General features: G+C 51.2%; 1 protein-coding gene across 5 annotated transcripts in view; it reads left to right on the forward strand.

The window, feature by feature from the left end:
* The window catches only part of PPP6R2 (protein phosphatase 6 regulatory subunit 2), an 80881-nt gene that overhangs the window by 42684 nt on the left and 16033 nt on the right, over positions 1 to 22164 (forward strand). For 3 of the 5 annotated variants that reach the window (XM_069490720.1, XM_069490721.1, XM_069490722.1), the window contains exons 3-10: positions 3654 to 3896; positions 8908 to 9094; positions 12874 to 13011; positions 14269 to 14334; positions 15970 to 16082; positions 16365 to 16478; positions 18561 to 18687; positions 19879 to 20031. In XM_069490720.1, the coding sequence (XP_069346821.1) occupies positions 3670 to 3896; positions 8908 to 9094; positions 12874 to 13011; positions 14269 to 14334; positions 15970 to 16082; positions 16365 to 16478; positions 18561 to 18687; positions 19879 to 20031 (1125 nt within the window). In that variant the 5' untranslated portion in view covers positions 3654 to 3669. Of the gene's footprint in view, positions 1 to 3653; positions 3897 to 8907; positions 9095 to 12873; positions 13012 to 14268; positions 14335 to 15969; positions 16083 to 16364; positions 16479 to 18560; positions 18688 to 19878; positions 20032 to 22164 lie in introns of those variants that run through there. The other 2 variants (XM_069490725.1, XM_069490723.1) reach the window with 2 other exon arrangements.

A 22164-nucleotide genomic window follows, 5' to 3' on the forward strand; every position in this document is an offset into this window, starting at 1 on the left:
ACAAATGTTTTATTTTTGATGAAGTCTAATTTGTTTATTATTTTCTTTTGTTGTTTTTGGTGTCATGTGTAAGAAACTATTTCCAAATTCCAGGTCATGAAGATTTGTCTGTATGTTTTCTTCTAAGAATTTTTATAATTTAAGGTCTTAAATTTAAATTTCTGATCCATTTTGAGTAAATTTTTGTATATGTTTTTAGGCAGGAGTCTAGCTTCTTTCTTTTGGTTGTGTATATATCCAGTTTTTTCACCATCATTTGTTGAAAAGACTGTGCTTTTCCCATAATGGTCCTGGCACCCTTGTTAAAAATCACTTGACCATATATGTTTGGTTTTATTTCTTAACCCTCAGTCCTGTTCCATTGGTCTTTATGTCTGTCCTTATGCTGGCTCCACACTCTCTTGAATACTGTCGCTTTGTAGTAAATTTTGAAATCGGGAATGTGAGTCTTCCAACTTTGTTCTTTTTCAAGATTGCTTTGTTCTGGGACCCCTGCATTTCCATGTGAATTTTAGGAACAGCCTGGCGATTTGGTCATAGGATTTTAAAAACCTGTCCTTTAGATATTAATTTCTATACTTTATTGTGTTGTTTGCAGAACACATTCTGTAAGATAATGGTCTTTTGGAGTTTTAACATATGGTTTATATTTGTCAGTGTTACATGGTGCATTCAAAAAGAATTTGTATTCTCTGTGCTTTAGGTATATTTTCTATCTCTTTAACAGCTTGAGTGTATTAATATTTACATTTCTAACATTGCAACTGTAAGAAAGAATTAGTGATCCCTCTCATACTCTGACCGGTTTCCCCAGTGGTGACGTTTTATAAAATCACAGTAGAACATCACAACCAGGAATTGGCATTGATACAGCCCACTGATCTTATTCAGACTTCCCCAATTTTATAATATTTGTGTGTGTATCTGTTCAGTGCTCTGTAAGTGTTTCATTTGTGTAGGTTCGAGAATCCACCATTGCAGTCGAGACCCACACCCACTTCTCTCCTGCCACTTATCCCCTCCTCAGCCCTAATCATTGACAACCAATAATTTGTCCCCTACTTCTAAAATTTTATCATTTCTGCCGGGTGGGGTGGCTCACTCCTGTATCCCAGCACTCTGGGAGGCTGAGGCGGGAGGATCGACTGAGCCCAGGAATTGGAGGTTGCAGTGAGCTATGATAACACCACTGCACTCAAGCCAGGGCGACAGAGTGAGACTCTGTATCCAAAAAAAAAGGAAACTGAACCCCCCTCCCCTCCCCCACTGATAGTAAAATAAATAAAGGCTCAGGTTTCGTTTTTTTTTTTTAAAAAATTGTATCATTTCAAAAATGTTATTAATGGAATCATGCAGTATATAACCTTTTGGGACTGATTTTTTTTGCTTAGGGGTGTAATTCCCTAGAGACACATCCAAGTTGTTGTGTGCATCAATAATTCCTTTTTATTGCTGAGTAGTGTTCGTGGTATGTATGTACCACGGTTTGTGTAAATGTTTGCATGTTGAAGGTCATCTGGACTGGTTCCAGTTTTTGACTGTTACAAATAAAGCTGCTATGAACATTAGTATACAAGTTTTTGTGTGAACTTAAGTTTTTATTTCTCTAGGATCAATGCCCAGGGCCAGGCAGTTTTTATTTATGGATTTCTATCAGTTGCTGCTTTATAGAGGGTGAAGAATACTATAAGGTGCAGACAAGGAAGCCAGCCACCTCTACCTGCCCTGTCTTGCAAGTTCTTATTTTGGGGAAAAAAGCCTTGACAATCCAGCCCTCTTTCCCTGGATCGCATGTTACCTAAGTGTTTGAGTCGTCCTGTAGGGCATTTAGGAGAGGGGCACCCCGCATGTTTGTGTGGAGGCAGCCATCTCTTTCTGAAAGTGCTTTTAGTAATTATTATTTCTGGCCCTTTAAAGTTTGTTGCTACCACCCAGAAATACCCACCTACACTCCTTACAAGAGGAATAAGGAAGATCTGAGGACCCAGAAGGAAAACTGAATGCAATGCCAGTGTGCACATGGAGTCCTCGCACTGAAAGCCAAAGTAGCTCCCCTTCAGGACCTTCAGAGCTCCCCCTCGGGGCTCTCAAGTCGGGGGCAGCATGTGCAGGCGTGAGGCCGCCAGAGCCAACCTTTAGCGCAGTCTGCCGCGGGGAGGGGAGAGCACATGCAGAAGGATAAAAGTAGTGAAGTGCAGTCTGTGTGGGAAGAAAAGTGCAGTGTCCTTGTGGTGAGGGTGGGGTCCTTGTAGGGAGCAGCCTGGGGACCTCTGGAGCCAGCAGGGCCTCTGAAACCGAGATGAGAGGACATGAAGATGTAGCAGCAAAGACCAGAGCTGTGGGGTGTGGCTGGACGGGAGGCTCCGCATCACAGCTCCTAGGACAGCCCAGGCCTCACAGACAGGCAAACCAGGGCGTGTATGTCTGTGGTCAGTCTTTCCTTTTTCTTTTTTTTTTTTTTTTGAGACAGAGTCTCGCTCTGTTGCCCGGGCTAGAGTGCCATGGCATCAGCCTAGCTCACAGCAACCTCAAACTCCTGGGCTTAAACGATCCTACTGCCTCAGCCTCCCGAGTAGCTGGGACTACAGGCATGCGCCACCATGCCCGGCTAATTTTTTCTATATATTTTTTTTTAGCTGTGCAGATCATTTTCTATTTTTAGTAGAGACGAGGTGTCGCTCTTGCTCAGGTTGATCTCGAACTCCTGACCTCGAGCAATCCTCCAGCCTCGGCCTCCCAAGCGCTAGGATTACAGGCGTGAGCCGCTGCCCCCCGCCAGTCTTTTATTTTTCTAAGCAAAAATGTCAGGTAAGGTAATGCCATCTACTATTACCATAATTTTGTAATTAATGTTTCATGCAACGCTGAAAAGATTCCTAATCTCAAAATAAAGTTTTAACTTTGTTAAAGATGTAGGCTTTATGTTTTCTTTTTGTATCAGAATAGTGAAAACCTGGCCCACAGACTGACATGTGAGACTCACGGCGGTGAACACACTTGGTCTAGTCCAGGCAAAGACAGCAAGAGCTGGGAGCAGGTTTGGGGAGGCAGAGGAAGAGCTGGGTCCATGGTGACTCCTCAGGTTGCTGTGGCAAGACCCAGTGCCCAGCTGGTGTCCCTGTGAGGGAGATGCCGGTGCCAAGGACAATCTTGGGTGTTATCAGCCAGGTGGGGACAGCAAGTGGAGGGGCTGGGAGGCAGAGGAGCACAGGGCCAAGCAGAATGAGCTGTCTTGCGTTTGACTTGCTGAGTTTGTGTTCTGTGAGACTTTCGGGGGGAGACACCCAGTGTTCACTCAGGATGGAGGGACATTGCTGGCACTGACACACGGGAGACATCCAGGCCTCAGGGTGTGCTGAGCGCTGTGGCGAGGCTGGCGGGGCAGTGTGGGGAATGAGGGTGAGCAGAGGGCAGCCCGGAGGAGAATGTGGAGACGCAGGTCCTGGAGCTGAGAGCACAGCATCGAGCTACTGAGCAGCTGGGAAGTTGGTGTTAAACTCTGAGCCTGACCTGGGAGAGCCCCGCCGTGCTGAGCCCCGGGAGCACGTGTGCTCGTGCTGAGGATGGACTTCTGGACTTTGGTGTAGAGCTGCTAAGGGTGGATTCACAGAGGGGAGAGGGGAGAGAAGTGACCCTTTTGTCCTTGCTTGCAGCCCTGTGGCCGTCACGATGTTCTGGAAGTTTGACCTGAACACCACGTCCCATGTCGACAAGTTGCTGGACAAGGAGCACGTGACGCTGCGGGAACTGATGGATGAAGATGACATCCTGCAGGAGTGTAAGGCTCAGAACCAGAAGCTGCTGGACTTCCTGTGCAGGCAGCAGTGTATGGAGGAGCTGGTGAGCCTTGTCACACAGGACCCGCCTCTGGACATGGAGGAGAAGGTCCGCTTCAAGTATGTACCGAGGCTGAGCCCAGGGCCGGTGTGCTGGGCAGTGCTGCAGGGAGGCCGGGGCTTTCTGACGGAGAAGCCGGCCTTACACATTACCCCCCTGGAAAGTGAGGAGGCCACTCCTGTGGGATTTGTTATTTGTGATATTTAAGAGCTTGGAATCTCTTATGTATGTATGTGTTTTCTTACTCTGAGTTATAAGTGAGTTCATGTGAAGTTGGTGCATGTCAGAGTGTTTTGAGTGACAATACGCTGAAAGAAAAAGACTGACCCCGTGGTAGAGGCAGGCAGGACTGCAGTGTGGGGTGCGCCAGCAGCAGGGGTGGCCCCAGGCCTGGCAGAACGACCAGGCAGGAGAGACGTGCGGAACCCGAGTCCCCGCCTCTGAGAAGTGCCTCACTTTGCTAGGAGATGGCAGGAAGGGAGGGGGCAGTGTGGCAAGATGGTTGGAGCCACAGGAGCTTTAGGTCAGGACAGAGAAGTGTGAACAAGGAGGGGCTTGGGTGACAGGGAGGACAGGGCAGACCCAGCCTCCCGGCTTCTCAGGTGCAGCTCTGTAAGGAGGCCACGGGGCCTGCAGTGTCCCCAGTGATAGCAGGGGTCAGGGCAGACACAGCAGCCTCACGAGGAAGCATGAAACGTGTGTGTGGTGGTGATGTCTTGGAGAAGGGTCAGCAAACTAGGCCTGTGCGTCAAATCCTGGTTTGTATGGCCTGTGAGCTGAGAATGGTTTTACATTTCTATTTAATAAATAGTTGGAAAAAATCAAAGCATATTTTGTTACATGTGAACATGACATGAAATGCACATTTCAGTGTCCACCAGTGCAGTCTTGTTGGACAGGGCCACACTCATCCACACAGAGCGCAGAGTTGGGGAGTCGCAGCAGAGACCATCGAAATGTGTATTATCTGGCCCTTTACAGAAAATCTTTGCTGACCTTTGTCTTAGAAGGAAAATAAAGCAGGATAGGGGGACGGGGAGTGCCTGTGCAGGGCTTGGTCGGGGGTCAGTACTCCATCAGGGTGGTCAGCAGGTCCCCTCTAACAAGGGGAGCCATGCTGGTTATGGGGGAAGAGAGTTCTAGAAAGAGCAGGGGCTTGCTCCTAAGGAGCCAAGGTTTAGGGATAGGGTGGTCGTAGTTAGAGGCTGTTGTGGCCTGGGATTCGCCTGGCCAACACCGGTTGTCTCCTTTTTTTTTTTTCCTTTTGAGATGGAGTCTTGCTCTGCCTCCTAGGCTAGAGTGCCGTGACATCAGCCTAGCTCACAGCAACCTCAAACTCCTGGGCTCAAGCGATCCTCCTGCCTCAGCCTCCCGAGTAGCTGGGACTACAGGCATGTGCCACCACGCCTGGCTAACTTTTCTATTTTTAGTAGAGACAGGGTCTCGCTCTTGCTCAGGCTGGTCTTGAACTCCTGACCTTGAGCGATCCACCTGCCTCGACCTCCCAGAGTGCTAGGATTACAGGCGTGAGCCACCGCGCCCGGCCAGTTGTCTCAACATCACTATTAACAGCCCCCCATCCCTCTCACTCCCAAATATGTCCCAGTTTGGTGACAAATTGGAACAAAGTGACAGGGGTTGGGGAGGAGAGCTGGGGGGGTCTTCTGGTCAGGACAGGGCATCCCAGAGCTGCATGGGTGAGCCAGGAGAGTTTCACTGTCAGAGTTTGGGAGCAGTTAGTAATAGAAACTTACAGAACAACAAGAAACTGTAAACTCGGGAAAAACAGGTAAGTAAGCAAATATAACCAGAATCAACAAATCAGCTCAGCTGTAAGCAGCATTTACATGTTCATAGTATGGTAAACACTGGATATCGACTTTTTCTCATTTGTTACGCTAGGCACTCCGTGGGCCTTTGGTCTGTAAGTTCATGACATTCATTAGCAGAGGGAAATTTCTTGTAGTATTTCTGTAATATTCTTCTCTCCAGTTTTTCGTCTGTTCTCTCTTTCTGGGACTTCTAATCAGGCGTTAGATTACCTGAGTTAATACTTTCTCTTCTTATCAGCGTTTTGTCTTTCCTTTTTTGGTCTGCCTCTGAGAGGTTTCTTCAACTTTTAAGCTCCCATCCTTTTATTGACTTTTGAAATTTCTACCATCATATTTTTAATTTCTAAGAGCTCTTTCTTATTCTCAGATATTTTAACAAAAGCTTCTAATTTTTATTCACAGACACACTGTTCTAGTGTATCATCTGTGGGAATATCACAGTTTTTAAAAAGTCTCCTTCTGTTCTCCACACACACTCTTCCCCTCTGCACGCCTGGTCTCCTGCCCGTCAGCGCTGTGCTCCTTTCAGGAGGAGGGCCCCAAACCCTGCACAGAGCTCGGGGGGTCTGGGCGGGGCTCGCTCACTGCAGGGCTCACCTCGGGGTTCAGCGGCTGACCCTCTGATTAGATGACAGCTAGGTGACTTGTCTCCAGAAAAGCATCCTTCTAGCTCTTAGCTGTGACCACACACCAGTCAGCATCCTGGGAGCTGAGTCGGGAAGAGGGGCTGGGGGGCACCCAGTGTTGCTTTTTACCAAGTCCCCTCTTTCTGGACAGCACCTGCTCCACCCCTGGGCCGTCACTCAAGAGCTCCAGCCTACTTTTCCCAGGAGGGCGGAGGGAGGGGCCAGGGTCCCACTGCTCTGTGCCGGTTTCACTCCACCCTTGCCAGCCACTGCCTCAGCGTTCAGGCCTCTCCGGAGGAGTCGTGGGGCCCGAGTCCTCAGCTCCAGTTGGTGTCCCTTGTGTGGGCTCCTGAGGTTCCACCTTCCCTGTGCTGAGTTTTGCTCACGAGGCCACTTCTGTCCCCAGGCCTGGTCCAGCATCATTTCCGCTTCTCTTTCCTTGTCTTTTAAATTCTTTGCATTATTTTAACAGAAGTTTGAGAGGGATTATCAACAAGTCTGTGTGCTCCACCTGCTGTGTTTAACTGGAATTCCTATTCCTTGCATAAATTTTAAAATCTACTAGAGCAGTACCTGTTCTTTGAAGAATAATTGTAAAGTAATGATAAAGAAAAAAAAGGGACAGACGCAGGGGCTTGTCTCTATCGTCCCGGTGCGTTGGGAGGATCACTTCAGGCCAGACATTCGAGACCAGCCTGGACCCTGTCTCTATAAAAAAAAAGAAAAAGAAAAAAGGAGGAAATCTCAGTCCCTCCTCCTAGAAAGTCAGCTGCTTGTAGCCCGCTTTGTGCCGTTATGCACACATTTGTTACACAGACAAGATCGGTTTGTTCCCTGTGCTCGTGAAACACTTTTCCAAGGTGTGGTCTGTACTTGCCTTTCTCTGCTTCCTCAGCTTTTCCTCCTGAGCCCACGGGATTTGACTTCTCCCCATCGCCCCCGTCCATCCTGTCTTGTTTAGGTCTGGTAGATGCAGAACCTCACTATGGCCCTTGGGTTGCTGGACTGCCTTTCCCCTGCTCCATCTGGTCCTGCTGCCCGAGCAGCTGAGTGTCGTCCACTGTGCTGAGCGTTGTCCACTGTGCTGAGCACGTGTTGTCCAGGCCTTGCCACATCCCAAGGTGGGCACTGGCCCCCCCATTTCACAGACAAGGGGCCTGAAGGCCAGAGAGGTTGGCTACTGAGGGTCTGCACCTGGGCCTGAGCCGCTCCCTGCCCCCGGCTGTCGGACCCCTCTCCTCGCACACCCGCCTGTGGCGCCCCGTGTGCTGACCACACCTGTGTGGGCCCCAGCCACGTCCTCGCTGCCAGCCGCCGGCCTGCGGGCTTAGCTCCTGCTGTTGGGCCACTCTTTGTGACCCGGAAGGTCCGTCACACTCAGCCTGCCCTCAGGACTCTGTTCCTCGCAGCAGCGCTAAAAGCTGCTCTTCCTTGTCTGGGCTGGTGAGGAACACCCACCCCAGCAGCCGAGGCCCCTCCCTGCCTTCCCCTCCCACACCTGTTCGGCCATCGTGCTCAGCCAGCCGTGTCCGCCACAGTCTCACAGACCCAGCCCCTGGCTAGTCACAGGGACCACCTTGGCTTAGGCCCCGTGCTGAGGCCGCCTCTGTGCCTGGCACATGTTGGCAAGAGAAGGAAGGTCATAGCGCTGACCTCAGCCGAGGACTTCCTATGTGCCAGGCACCGCTCTGCCTCGTACCGTCATCCCCTGTTGTCCTCACGAGAGACCCGTGGGATGTGCAGGTACCCTCACCTGCATATTCCAAGGAGAAAACCTAGACACAGAGAGGTCAGGTGACTTGCCTGGTGTGGGGACGGCCTGTTCCAAGGCAGTCCCATTGGGTTCTTGCCTGTCTGGTGCTCCCAGACACAGGGATGGAGCGCTAGGCCTTGTTACCGGCACCGCTGTTGAGGGCTCTGTCCTCGCTACGGGCCAGGTGTGCCTGTCCTGGGGCGGCAGCCGTCACCCACCCATGTCTGCCAGATGCTAAGGAGGGAGCGTAGTGATGTTATTAAGGGATTACACATAATGGACTAAGGATGGTTTTGTATTTGGTCATACAGTTTTACTAAACAAGAAGTACATTATTCACAAATACTGGTATTTCTTAATACTGAATTGCTTGCCTGACGCCCCACAGCTGATGCTGCACAGCAAACCGCTGCTGTGATGTGTGCCCAGCCTGGGGCAGGTGGGGTCTGTGCGTGGCGGTAGGAAGGGACCCGGGTGAGGAGAGGAGAGGCAGGCTTGCTGGGGGTGGCGTGACTGCAGACGTGGCCCGCGGCGGTGCTGTCAGGCAGGAGGTGAGGGCTGGCGGTGAGCACCAGGCCTGGAGAGAGGAGACGCCAGAGGCCAGGAAAGCTTGTTTAGGGGTGGAAATAGAGTCAGAGACTGTAGGATGTCCTAGTAAAGGGTAGGAGGAGCCTGTAAAAGGTACATTAACAACTTTGAGCTCCTAGTAGTCAAGAATACCGGTTATTCTCAGAGGAATCACGTTTCTGTCTGTTCTGATCACGCGGGTCTGCTTCCTAAGACGCAGGTTGTTGAAGCAGCTCCTGAGAGTTGGAGAAGACTAATTTCACCTCCAGTTGCTTGGACTGTGCCCTTTTAGATACCCAAACACAGCCTGTGAGCTTCTGACTTGTGATGTGCCGCAGATCAGCGACAGACTGGGCGGGGACGGGCGTCTGCTGGGCCTCCTCTGTGACTTCCTGGGCCGCGAGCCGCCGCTCAACCCGCTGCTCGCCAGTTTCTTCAGCAAGACCATCGGCAACCTCATCGCAAGGAAGACCGAGCAGGTGAATAACGCACAGGGCCGATGTGGCTTTGGATGCTGTCCTGGTGGGCACTGGTGCCACTGGCAAGCCTTGCCATGGGCCTCGTCGTCAGGCCATGGGGGGCACTTGTGGAGTAGCGTGGGCTGCTCTCTGCGAGTTGAGATTTGAATGAGAATGTGGCGTCCCCTGGAGTGTTCTTGAGGGCTGGCTCTGGAATGCCAGCCCTTCCCGCCATCCCAGAGTAGGCCAGCTCGTCATGTCACCGGCCTGAGGTCCTGGGATGTGCCTTTGCCACACAGGACCTTCTGAGGTCTCCGCTTCATCTGTGTGGGTGACGTGTTTCTGTCCAGGGCACTTACTGTTTCAAAGCAAATGAAAGGTATCTTCTAGCATTAGACCTCTGCAGGAGTAGCAGAGGATCTGTCCCGTGGAGCTGCAGCGTGCTCCCCCTGGAGTCCAGCTGCCTGACATCTGACCTGTCGTGGCCTTTGGCCCCTCGACACTGTGGACACACGGGTAGAGGGAGGTGTGAGGGTGCCCTGGGCCTGTCATTCCTGGCCAGTCCTCTTCCTCTGTTATCCCCTGCCTACATCCCTCCTGGATTATTTCAGAACAAATCCCAAACATCAGATCATTTCTTCTGTTTTTCAGCATGTATCTCTAAAAGAAGGACTTTTTTCTCTTAAATAAAATGGGAATTTCATTATCACACCCCAGAAATACTAACTGCATTAATACAATCAAATATCCAGCCAGGGAACAAACCAATATTTTGTGTCTGTGTCTTGAGCTCTGAGAAGGTGCAGCCCCCAGGCAGGTGGACGTTTCACTTGTGGGAATTCCGCTGGCGTGTGTGAGTACCCAGTGGAACGTCATCTTTCACTGGTCATAAATCTGAGGTTACAAGGGACCCCTGAGGACTGTCTCACCTCAAGTCTTTTTTTGCAGCAGAATGTAAAGGAAGAGTAGTGGCAGCGGTGGGTGGTAGGGTGGGTGCTCCCCCAGGGGGCTGCAGGATGGGAGTATGAGTCCTGGTCACAGCAGGAACTGTGCTGGATAAAGATCCTTTTGTGTGTGGCCCTTACAGTCCCAGGACTGGATGTGTGTATCTCACAGTTTTACTATAAGCTGATCATATGCCTCTGCCACTTTGAGATATTTTCTTTATAATTTAACTGCTTCATATAATATTTCCCTTCCCTTACCCTGTGCTTGATGCATTAAAGTAATATGCATTGAACTTTTTTTTTTTTTTTTGGAGACACAGTCTTCCTCTTGCCCCAGCTGGAGTGCTATGGCTTCATCACAGCTCACTACAGCCTCAAATTCCTGGGTTCAAGCGGTCCTCCTGCCTCAGTCTCCCAAATAGGTGGGACTACAGGCATGCGCCACCATGCCCGGCAAATTTTATATATATATATGTGTGTGTGTATATATATATATATATATATATATATTTTTTTTTTTTTTTTTGACGTCCAGCTAATTTCTTTCTATTTTTTTAGTAGAGATGGGGTCTCACTGTTGCCCAGGCTGGTCTTGAGCTCCTGAGCTCAAGCGATCCTCCCGCCTCGGCCTCCCAGAGTGCTGGGATACAGGCGAGAGCCACCGTGCTGGCCTTTCCAGTTTTATTTGGACCCATTGGTGTGTGTGTGTTTATTAAGCTCTATGCAACTTACCACCCCCGCACCTTCATGTGTCCACCATCACGGTGGAGATAAGGAACGGCTCTGACACCAGAGGGACCCTTTGTGTCCCCTTTTGTAACCACATCCTCCTTCCTCCTGCCCCAGCCTTCGCTGAGCCCTACGAACCCTGGCAACCCCTAGTTTGTTCTCGGTTTCCAAAATTTTGTCATTTTTAAATCTTCCTTACACATGGACTATATCGCCCTTGGGCGTTAGCCTTGTTGCCCAGAGTGATTTCCTGCAGCTCCGTCCCGCGGCTGTGTGCGTCGGAGTCATTCCCTTTGTGCCGCCACAGCTGTGTCCCCTCTCGTGTCGGGGCAGTCGAGACTGATTCCAGATTTTGGTGATGATAGATAAAGCTACTGTTAATTCTAATAATTTATATTTTTTTGTTTTATCTGTGTACAAGATCGTGTTGTCTGTGATTAATGACAGTTTTATTTTGTTCTTTAAAGTTCTTCTTCTTCTCTCTTTTTCTTGCCTTCTTGCATCGCTGGAACCTTCAGTGCAACGCTGAACAGAAGTGGGGACAGTGGGCCCTTGTCTTATTTGTTACCTCGGAGGAAATGCTCCCAACATTTTACAGTTGGATATGATGTTTGTTGTGGGGTTTTTATAGATTTTGTAAACAGTCAAACTTAAGGCTGTTCTCTTCATTCCTAATTTTTAAAAGTTTATAACATGAATGGTTGTTGAAATTTAGCATATGTTTTACTCTGGCTATTTGACTTGATCATATAATTTTAATACTCTTGATAGGTAAATTACACTGATTGGTTGTTTAACATTAAACAAATCTTACATTCCTAGAATACACTCATCTTGGTTGTGATGTATTATTTTCTCTTTTATGTTGCCAGATTTTGTATCTTTGGCCATCAGTGAGACTGGCCTGTAACTTCTCTTTCTTGCAATGCCCTTGTCAGGTTTTAGAATCAAAGTTTTATGTCCTTGTACAAAGAGGAGGCTTTTATCTGTGGATTTTGTTTCTTTTGATGTTCTAGAACTATACAGATTTTCTGTTTTCTTCAGTTTAGATAAATATGTTTTTCAAGGAAATTTTTCATTTTTCTAAGTTTACACAAACTGGCGTAAAATTGCTCCTACTAACTTCTCATAATAGTTTTTATGTCTGTAGGATCTTTAGCAATGTCCCTTGTTTCATTCCTGATGTTATTTGCTCCTTCTGTTTTGTTCGTAGTGTTCTCTCTTGGAGTTTAATTATGCTTTTCAAAGAGAGCCCCCGCCCTCCCCAACTCCCGTGTCCCCTCTCCTCTCTCCTCCCTCTTCCTTCTCCTTCTCTCTTTTCCCACACTCCCCTCCTCCTCTTCCTCCTCATCTTAGCACGAGTGAGCGAGCTTGGCTGAGGTCCCCCAGCTGTGTGGACCTTCTCCACGTTCCCGTTGTTCCCAGTGGAATGCTAGGGCTTCCTCAGCCCCCAGCCCCCAGCCCCCAGCCCAGCAGCCTGGGCGTAGCTGGCCCTTCATCTGTGCAGTCTGAGCCGAGCTGCACTTGTGGTGAGAGGCAGACAGACTCAGCCCAGGAGTCTTGACCTCTCCACTCACCTGCAAATTCACTGCGTCCCTGTCATCCTCATGACTTTACACTTAGCTGTTCATACCTTGTTGGCACTGTCACCATCCAGCCATATAATGCCTCATCTTCTTTTCTGAAACCTGTCTTCTTTTCCCTTTACTCACGGGTTTCTGGCAGTGACTGGCATCTCGTGCACTCCCTGCTCCCTGGGGTTTGTGTTCTGGGCCATCATTTCCCAGCCCAACTCCACCTGCGCCGTTCGTTTCTGTTGGAAACACTTGAACTGACACATACCGAATGGTGACTGTGCACAGCAGCCGCTGCCGCCCTGCGTGGCACGTCCTGCAGAGCCTCAGCTGTGCAGCAAACCACCCGCAGCCCAGGCCTCACGTGCGCCACTGCCTGGAAGGACTCTCTGCTTGTCCTTGGAGAGGTCTTTCTTACAGCTTTTTCCAGGCCTCGGTATCATTTCTGCTCAATCCAATTAAAATTCCTCTTTCTCATGAGAGTTCTTGGAGGAGGCACCTCAGGTTGTTGGGTCTGCCCTGCTTGCTTACCAGGTGTGTTTGGTTTCAGGTGATTATGTTCTTGAAGACGAAGGACAAGTTCATCAGCCTGGTGTTGAAGCACATTGGCACCTCGGCTCTCATGGACCTGCTGTTGCGCCTGGTCAGCTGTGTGGAGCCTGCTGGGCTCCGGCAGGAAGTCCTGCAGGTGAGTCCCAGAGTCCCCTTCCATTCCCTGAGGGAGCACCAGAGCCTTGTGCCCCCAGCTCTCTGCCCAGTGTGTGTGTGTCCTCTGCTCTTGTCAGGGCTTCCTTCCCCATTGTCCTGCCTCAGGCCATTCCGAAGAGCAGAGAGGTCCCTTCTCCCCAGCACTCTCTGGCCTCTGCTCTATGGAGAGGAGAAATGGGCTTTCCTCACCTCCTCCCTTGCACTGCCAGCGCCGCCCCTGGCGTAGAGCAGAAGCCCAGTGAGGTGCTGGCTCTGTGTCCTGGCACCTGCCTCTGGGGACAGGCCAGCTGGCAGCACATCCAGGCAGAGGCCTGTGTCCTGGTGGTCGGTCAGTGCAAGGAGCCGCCTGTTGTCCCTGCAAAGAGGAGGATAGGATCCTCCCCCAGAGAAGACCAGGAAATCAGTGCTGGACAAACTTCTGTTCACTGTGGTTTGGCAGGCTTTGTAATGCATTTCAAAATAAAATGAACTGTTGGGCCTTCTGCCCATTTCCTAGCTCTTAGACTCAGGGGTCGTCAAGGTGGTAGCTCTCACTGTCAGCTTAGTGACTCATTTCCTTGTGGAGCAGCCTCTCCCTGAGAGTGCATGGTGGTGGCTGACGTCTACACGGTGGAGGCAGTGTGAGCGTCAGCTCCTGCCGTGAGCTGCTGGGGGAAGCCTGCATAACTGCAGCAGCCTTTAGCCACGGGACTTTGCCTGTGGGGCAGGTCATCCCGTTTTCAGATAAGGAACTTGAAGCACAGGGTATGGCAGTGCAGTGGAGGAGCCAGGTGTGCTGAGCCTTGACGTTCACCCCCATCACCCTTGGACCTCAGAAAGTGTCACACACTGTAGCCCTCACGGTGCTCCTGTGGCCTTGCCAGGGCTGCTCTGCTGTTCTGATCCTGGCACGACCCGGAAGCCCAGGGAGCCGCAGAGCCTTGTCTGGCCTTGGCGCCCAGCTGGGTTCCCGGCTGCAGCGCATGCAAGCTCATTTGCACCCTGGTCTTCGGAGAGATGTCCGGACGACAGAGCTTGCATATGCACTTAGGACAGGTGGACGTCCCCTTTCTACTCGAGCTATTCCGAGTTCGGGCATCACGTGTTCTTTGTGTTCACTCTGGTCTGGACAGACAGTCGTGTCAAGCGATCTCTTTCCCAGGAGCCTGGGTGTGTGGATTTCTGCTGCACGGAAGGACTTCCCTTCTGCTTGGTTAGATGTGAACTGTGACAGTGACGGGCCTTTTTTCCCTTTCAGTGGCTTGATGAAGAGAAGATCATCCAGAGACTTGTGGAATTGATCCATCCGAGTCAGGACGAGGACGTGAGTGTGACGCCCGCGAGCCCACCTGCGTGTGTGAAGCCCCCGTGCCCAGGAGCTGTTGGGCCACTCGCTCATGCTAGCCGTGGGAGTGAGGAAGGGGACAGTCACTTCTTTCCTCAGATGAGGACCATTTAGATACTTTTCTTCTTTTAACCAAGTGCCTGACTTCTAGGCTTTCTTTTTTTTTTACTAAAAAATAATACACATGCGTTATAAAAACAATTCTAACAGAACTATATTAGTTATCTATGGCTGAGTAACAAATTACCCCAAAACTTATTTTCTTGTAACAACAAGTATTTTATCTCTAGCAGTATTGGTTTCTATGGGTCAGGGGTCCAGCTGTGGCTTAGTGGCTCAGGGTCTCTTACAAGACTGTGGCCATCTCAGGGCTCAGCCAGGGAGAGTCCACTTCGCAGTCACAAGTGGCTTGGCAGCATTCAGCTCCTCAGGGGCTGCTGGCCAAGGCCACCCTCAGCTCTGCACCACGTGGGCCTCTCACGGGGCGGCTGGCGTGTCAGTCTTTTGTACGCGCACGTTGGCAGTGGCAGCTGCCACTCTTACTGTATCCTGCCCTTTCGATGTGAGTGGCTAGCTCAGCCTGCACTGAGGAGATGGTTTATAACGGCATGAGTTCTGGGAGGGAGTCGTCAGGGGCCTCCTAGAAGCCATCCACCCTTGAAGCCTATAAAGTAACAATGGGGCTTCCTCTCTCAGCCACCCCGTCCCTGCAGTAATCACTGATAGGCCTTTTTCTGTGCATTGTAAATACTTATATCCATACACTGTCCTTTGCACATTTGAAAACAGTGGTCTGGGGCCTCCATGCTGCCCAGCTGCTCTGCTTTGTTCCCTGTGCCCTTGGGGCACCCCCAGATAGATGGGGGAGGCCAGGTTGGCACTGGATGCCTCCAGGTCTGAAAGGCACGGCCCAGCCCTGGGTGTGAGTGGTGGCTGACTGGCCTCCCCTGGCCCTAAAGGCAGGCTGAGGGCCACAGAGCCAACCTGGCTGCTTTAATTTTTCCCTGAAAGAGCCACATAAGTGTTTGCTTTGCCTCAGTGTTCCCACAGCACATGCGCGGTGCTGCACAGCAGCAGGGCTGTGTTCCTCGCTTGCGTCCATCTCCCCACAGAACACCCCACCTTGTCAGCAAGGGCACACGAGTCGGGGTTCCGAACTTTCACTGGGGGGTGTGTGTTGCTTTCTCTGTAGCAACTTCCCTGTTTTCATCAGTTCACAGGACTCATTCTGCCTCGTAGTAGCTACTTATTATTAGATTTAAAATACAGTATCAGCAACATGGTCACATAATCCCTATATATCAAAACGTGGGCCAGGGGTGGAGAGCAGTATCTGTGCTGCACATTGGGCCATTATGGGCCTTATTTTGAATTCCTGGGCGTGGTTCAATACAGCTAAAAAAACATCTAACAAGATCTACATTTTGACATGGAAAAGGCAGACACAGCCTTCTTTGAAATGAAGCTGTTGGTTTGGAATCTTTGTAGAAGCTGGTTTAGAGAAAGTCTGACACTTCAGAGAAGCCAGCAGCCTGCGCCAGGTGTGCCCAGCAGGCTGGTTCTGTATGTTTCTCCTCCGCACTGAGGGACTCTGTGTTTCCTTTGTCTTTTCAGAAGCAGTCGAATGCGTCTCAGACTCTCTGCGACATCGTTAGGCTGGGCAGAGACCAGGGCAGTCAGCTGCAGGAGGCTGTGGAGCCAGACCCCCTCCTCGCCACGCTGGAGTCGTGAGTACTGGTGGGCCGCAGTGCTGGTGGGCCTCTCCTGAGTCAAGGGGACGTCTCTGAGCCCCAGGACATGCTGCTCCCTCCTCTGTTTCAGATTCTGATGAGCTGGTTGTGAAATGTTCCCGGGTTCAGAGCCCAAGTTAATTTGACGGGCTTGTTTCTCGAGGGAGGGGTCTCCAGAGGAGACCTGGCAGGTCCAGAGAGCTGGGGCCAGCAGGGGCATAGCTGAGGTCTAACACAGGGAGGAGAGGCCACCCTGCACCCTATCTGTGTGTCTGCCAGGCAGGACTGCGTGGAGCAGCTTCTGAGGAACATGTTTGATGAAGACCAGACCGAGAGCTGCCTTGTCAGCGGGACTCAGGTGTTACTCACCTTGCTGGAAACCAGACGGGCTGGGTGAGTCTCACTCACAAGGGAAAACATAGGAAAGCAGCGTTTGACACTGCTGATATGGCAGCCCAGATGATCGGTCTGGGTTATGTCGTTTGTGTTTTTCATTACTTTTTGATTACACAAGTAATAGCATGGATGGACTCCCCGTGTTGAAAAGGTCTACCTTATGACTGCGGCCAAGTTCCCTTTGACCCTCATGGTCTGCTGTGGTTCCAACCCCGCCCAAAGGCACCCACCGTGGCCTCACCATTGCCTTGCAGTGTGTGTATGGGCATGTGTGGAATAGGTGTGGCTGACAGGCTTTCCCAGGGCCTGTTCTGAGAAGTCCTCCTGGCCTGCGTGTGTGTGCGTGTGAGAGTGCCACGGGGTTTCCACTCCGGTGCGCAGTGACTTGTGTACACATCCGTGGCCTGTGCCAGACTGCGGGCCCTTGCGGGGGGCATGTCGTTTTCATCTTCATCTCCTAAGCCCCACGTACGTGTGGATTAATGCTGTCTGTTGAGCAGTGAATGAAGGCAGCTGTCCCCATTGTGCTTTCTCATGCGTCAGGTGTCATTTGTTCACCTACCGCGACGCAAGCATGGGGCCCAGGAGATAGCTGAGGTGTGGCCTGTCTCCTCGCAGTGCTCCCTGTCTGGCACAGGAGATCAGGGTGTGGACAGGAAGCGTGGTGCGCTGTGGTGAGTGACGTGGACACGCACCCAGCGCCATTTGGGCCATGAGACAGGAGGCTACTGGGCGGAGCCTCCAGGTCAAGGTTTTCCCTGGAAGGCCACAGCTAGTTAGAGACAGTCCTTGGGCGAAGGCAGTGAGGGGGTCCCAGTGTGGACACGAGCGGGGGCAGCATCTGGGTGAGACAGCTGCACCTCAGGGGCAGAGATGGGAGCCAGCAGGAGCAAGGCTGCGTGAAAAAGGTTGAGTTTGTTTGGGGATACAGGTGCTTGAGACACTTCCAGGACCCCAGGTAGATGTTTCAGGAAGTCTTTGGAACTGTCTCTGGATCAAGGGGGCCTAGTCTGGCTCTCAGGTCACAGCGGCGGGGTGCTGCCAAGACCATCTAAGCAAATGGGACTTTGGGGCACCCTGCAAGTGGCAAAGGGAGGCCAGGAGAGGAGGCAGCAGACGAGAGGGCACTGACGTCCCTCTTGCCTTCCCCAGTCCTCGCGCCCTGTCAGTGGGCTCAGGCTCCCTGCATGCCGCGGGCCCTGCAATCCCCAGGACATCCCTGTCTCCTCTGCCCATCAAGTGCTGGGACCGTGTCGGACTTCTCTGAAGGGGGCCGTAGTTGTGGTATTTCTGCGTGCTGTGTCAACCTTCATTTAGCCCCCGGCACTGATGGCCTGTGCTTTTTTTAAAATGAAAGAAATAAAGTACAGGAAAATGACAAGAAATTGGCTTAATGGTGGTACTGAGATTATTAGTAGTTCCTCCTCATACTACTTAATACATATTTATTAGCTTATTACCTAAAAATGGAATTATGACGTTATAATCATTTTTTCTAGTTAGGCAACCGGAATATTCATTTTTTTAATCTTCGTAAACCCGGGAAACCTGGGCCATTTCTGAGGACCAAGCTCGACCCTGCATGTAGTGGAGGAGATGCTGCAAAAATTGGGAAAACAGAGATAAGCCAGCTGTTTCTCTTTGTTTTTGGTTTTTTATCCTTTTGCATATTAAAAATTTTCATAATGATTATGTATTACTTTTACAAATACCTCAGTTAGAAAAACTTGATTGAAAAAGCCAAAGGGACAATGAGGCCAGTCCTGTCTGCTGTTTCTCAGCTGAGTGCTGGGGACAGCAGTGCACATTCTCAAAGCAGGAGGAGGAATGGCCTGTCCAGGGGCCGAGGCCCAGGTCACTTCCTCTGGCTCTGCGTCCTCGAACGTCACCAGTGCCTTTCTTTCCTCTCTGGCAGTCGTCAAATTACGTGTGGAGGCCTTAAGTCGTCCCACTGTTGAGATTGCTTTTGGGAAAATTAAAAAGAGCTCTTTTTGGAAGAAGACGATGAGTTGAAACATTGGCTAGGGAGTGAGGTGTGGCCTGGGTGCACCGCGTCCCCATCTGCTCTCCTCTCCACAGGACAGAGGGCTTGGTGGACTCCTTTTCTCAGGGACTGGAAAGGTCGTACGTCGTCAGCAGCAGTGTACTGCAGGGCATCGAGCCACGGCTGAAGGACTTCCACCAGCTCCTGCTCAACCCGCCAAAGGTAAATGGCCGTAAGCGGCTGTTGAGCACCTTTGGAGCTATCATAGGATTGGATGACTCACGAGGGGAGGACCCCACAGTTTATCCCAGACGAGGCAGCGTGTGGAATGAATGTGCACTAACACCGCCATTTCCAGACCCCCACTTGAAGACCACCAGCTGATGCTGAAACACATATTCTCAGGACCTGCCATTTGGGAATGTCCGTCTCTGCCCCCGTAAGGAAGGCCTGGGAGTGGGACCTTTGCAGCCTCCCCAGGTGGCTAAGCCTCAGGTCACCATAGGCCTGGCCTCCAAGCCAGGGACACCCAGCCAAGGGACACTCAGCTCCGGTGGGGGCAGTTTCCCAGGGGAGGCCCTTTGCTCAGCTCAGCAGCTCTGGGCAGTGCGTAGGCCTTGTTGAAGAGGGTGGTGTGCGCAAAGGCGCCCTCCACCTCAGCTGTCGGCGCCCCATCTGCCCAGTCCCTCCTTACAGCCTCTCTCCAGGCACGGCCCCGCCCCCTCCCTGGTGCGCGGCTCCACCCTGATCTGCAGTGCGGTTTGTCTCACCAGCTTGTTGGTTGTCTGCCTCCCCCACTAGTACTAAGTTTCATGGACGCAGGATTCTGTTCTGTCAGCCTGGAACATTCAGTTAATGAGAGGCAGACTCGTTACACTGACTGCGGGATCAGAAAATGCCTGCATCCTGTCTGATGAAGCTGGCTTTACCACCAGTCTCTCCTGAAAGTGTTCTCCTGGCATTTGTTACTCAGTGTCCTGAGGCCGGGTCCCCAGAGAGAGCCCCGTGGGCGCCTACAGTCAACTGTGGGGTCTGGCCACCCTCAGACTGGTCCCACGGGCCCCACCCTAGACACATCTCATACGCTGAGGTGCACAGCCCTCTGGTCTGGCAGGCTCAGACCAGAGTGCCCTGGGCTGCCTGGGAGCAGTGGACTGCCCTGGCCACTCTTTGGGAGGCCCCGAGGGGAGCAGAGGGGTTCTTAAGCCCGTCAATCCCCTCATTGCCTCTTGCAGGTAACCCCCTGTTGAGGACCCCCGCCCCCCCGCCCCCTGCCCACTGTCCCCTAGGCTGGGCCATGTCATGGAGCAATGGCCCCAGCTCTTGAGCAGTTGGCATAGGGGGCTCGGAGAAGCCGGCGGTGGCATCACTGGTCACAAGTCTCCAACTGGGTGGCGCCTCCTGTGTTTGCAGAAAAAAGCAATCCTGACCACCATCGGTGTGCTAGAGGAGCCCCTGGGGAACGCCCGTCTGCACGGTGCCCGCCTCATGGCCGCACTGCTGCACACAAACACGCCCAGCATCAACCAGGAGCTCTGCCGGCTCAACACCATGGACTTGCTGCTGGTAAGGGAGCTCCACGGCCAGCCCACGTGTCTGTGAATGTGCCGCCCACGATCTGCACCCAGGTCAGGGGCAGCAGAGCAGGGTCCGTTGGAGCAGACAGCTGGACCTCAGCACTTGGACAAAGGTCTGCCCAGGGGCAGGTTGTAGTCCCAAGTTCCAAGGCTTGACCATAGGTTGCTGGTGGGACACAGAGTGGCAGTGCCTTAGCCACAGGTTCACAGGAGGTAGTGAATCTGCTGTAGAATTGCCCTGAAAGGCTCAGGTGCAGTGGCCCATGCTTGTAGTCCCAGCTACTGAGGAGGCTGAGGTGGGAGGATCCCTTGAGCCCAGGAGTTGAGGCTACCATGAGGTATGATGGTGCCACAGCTCTCCAGCCCAGGAGACAGAGCAAGACCCTTTCTCTAAAAAAAAGGAATTGCCCTGAAAGTAGAGGGCAGATATCTAATCTTGTTGTTTGAGGGAATGGATTAATACCTCTATCTCCTTTCTCATACTCTGACTTAACAAGAGAGAACTTACACTGTGGCTCTTAAATGTAAAATGTGCTAAAAGAGAAGCTCCTCGTCTTCCGCAATAGAAAGTCTCCCTAGCAGTTCCTGTCAGAACCAGTGGGAATGCTCCTGCACTCAGCAGGTGCTGCCCAGGGGCCTGCAGGGTGCTCTGGGTGTCTGAGAAGAGGGTGGTGGGCGGCGCTGGCTGTGGGCCGCAGCTCCACTGCCGGGAGCACAGGCTGCCCCCTGAGAAGGAGAGTGCTGACGGGGGGCATGGCCCTGAGTGGGTACAAGCAGATACAGCCCCTGTCCTCTGCCCTGCTCGTGGGCCTCTGCTCCCAGGAAGCTAGAATCTCTCTGCAATCTTAGTCCCAAAATGAGCCAGCCTCAGAGCTGGACCTGAAGTACCGTCCGCCTCAGAATCAGCGTTAGGAAGTTACTGGGCACTGCTGTGACTCTGAACTCCCAGTCTGGAGCAGAAGAGCAATTATAAAAGACCTACTTTCAATCACACTCTCTTCCTTTTGTTCATATTTATTGTGGTAAAATAACATAAAATTTGCCATTTTAACCGAACAATTCGGTGCATTAAGTACATTCACAAACATGTATAACTATTACAACTATCTATTTCTAGAAATTTTTAATTTTCTGAAACAGAAACTCTGGCCATTAAACACTAACTCCCCATTACCCCTCCCCAGCCCATGACAATCACCATTCTACTTTCTGTCTCCAACCTTGCCTATTCTAGATTTATTATACAAGTGCAGTGAGAGTATTGTCTTTATTTGTTTATTTTGCGAGATAGGGTCTCGCTCTGTCACCCAGACCAGAGTGCAATAATGACATTACAGCTCACTGCAACTCAAACCACCAGGCTCAAGTGATCCTCCTGTCTCAGCCTCCTAGGTAGCTGGGACTATAGGCACGCATCACCATGGTGGCGAATTTTTCTTTTTTCTTTATTCCGTTTTTTTTTTTTTTTTTTTTTTCGAGATGGGGTCTTACTGTGTTGCTCAGGGTGTTCTAGAACTCCTGGTCTCAAGCAGTCTTCCTGCCTTGGCCTCCCAAAGTGCTAGGATTACAGGTGTGAGCCACTGCACCCAGCAGAGTATTTTTTGTTGTGACTGGCTTATTTCAGTTATCATAATGTCCCTAAGATTCGCCCAGTATTGTAGTGTGTGTCAAAAATTCCCTCCTTTTTAAGGCTGAATTACTATATTGTATTATAGACTGCACTTTGTTTATCCATTCATCAGTGGACACTTGGGTTGCTTCTACCTTTTGGCTGTTGTAATACTGCTGTGCATGTGTGTGTACAAATATCTGAGTCTCTGCTTTCAGTACTTTTGGATGTATACCTGGGAGTGGAATTGTGGGATCACAGGGCAATTCTGTGGTTTACTTTTTAAGGAACCACGAAACTATTTTCCACAGGGACTGCACCATTTTACATTCCTACCATCGAGGATTGTGTCTTCTCTACACCCTCACCAATACGTGTTGTTTTCCTTCTTTTGACACTAGCCACCCTCTGTGTGGGGGGTGATATCTCATGCTGGCTTTGATTCGCATTTCCGTAATGCTTAGTGATATTGAGCATCTTTCATGTGTCTGTTGGCCATCTGTGTATCTTCTT

This window comes from Eulemur rufifrons, chromosome 16 (genome assembly GCF_041146395.1).
Source record: "Eulemur rufifrons isolate Redbay chromosome 16, OSU_ERuf_1, whole genome shotgun sequence".
NCBI lineage: Eukaryota > Metazoa > Chordata > Mammalia > Primates > Lemuridae > Eulemur > Eulemur rufifrons.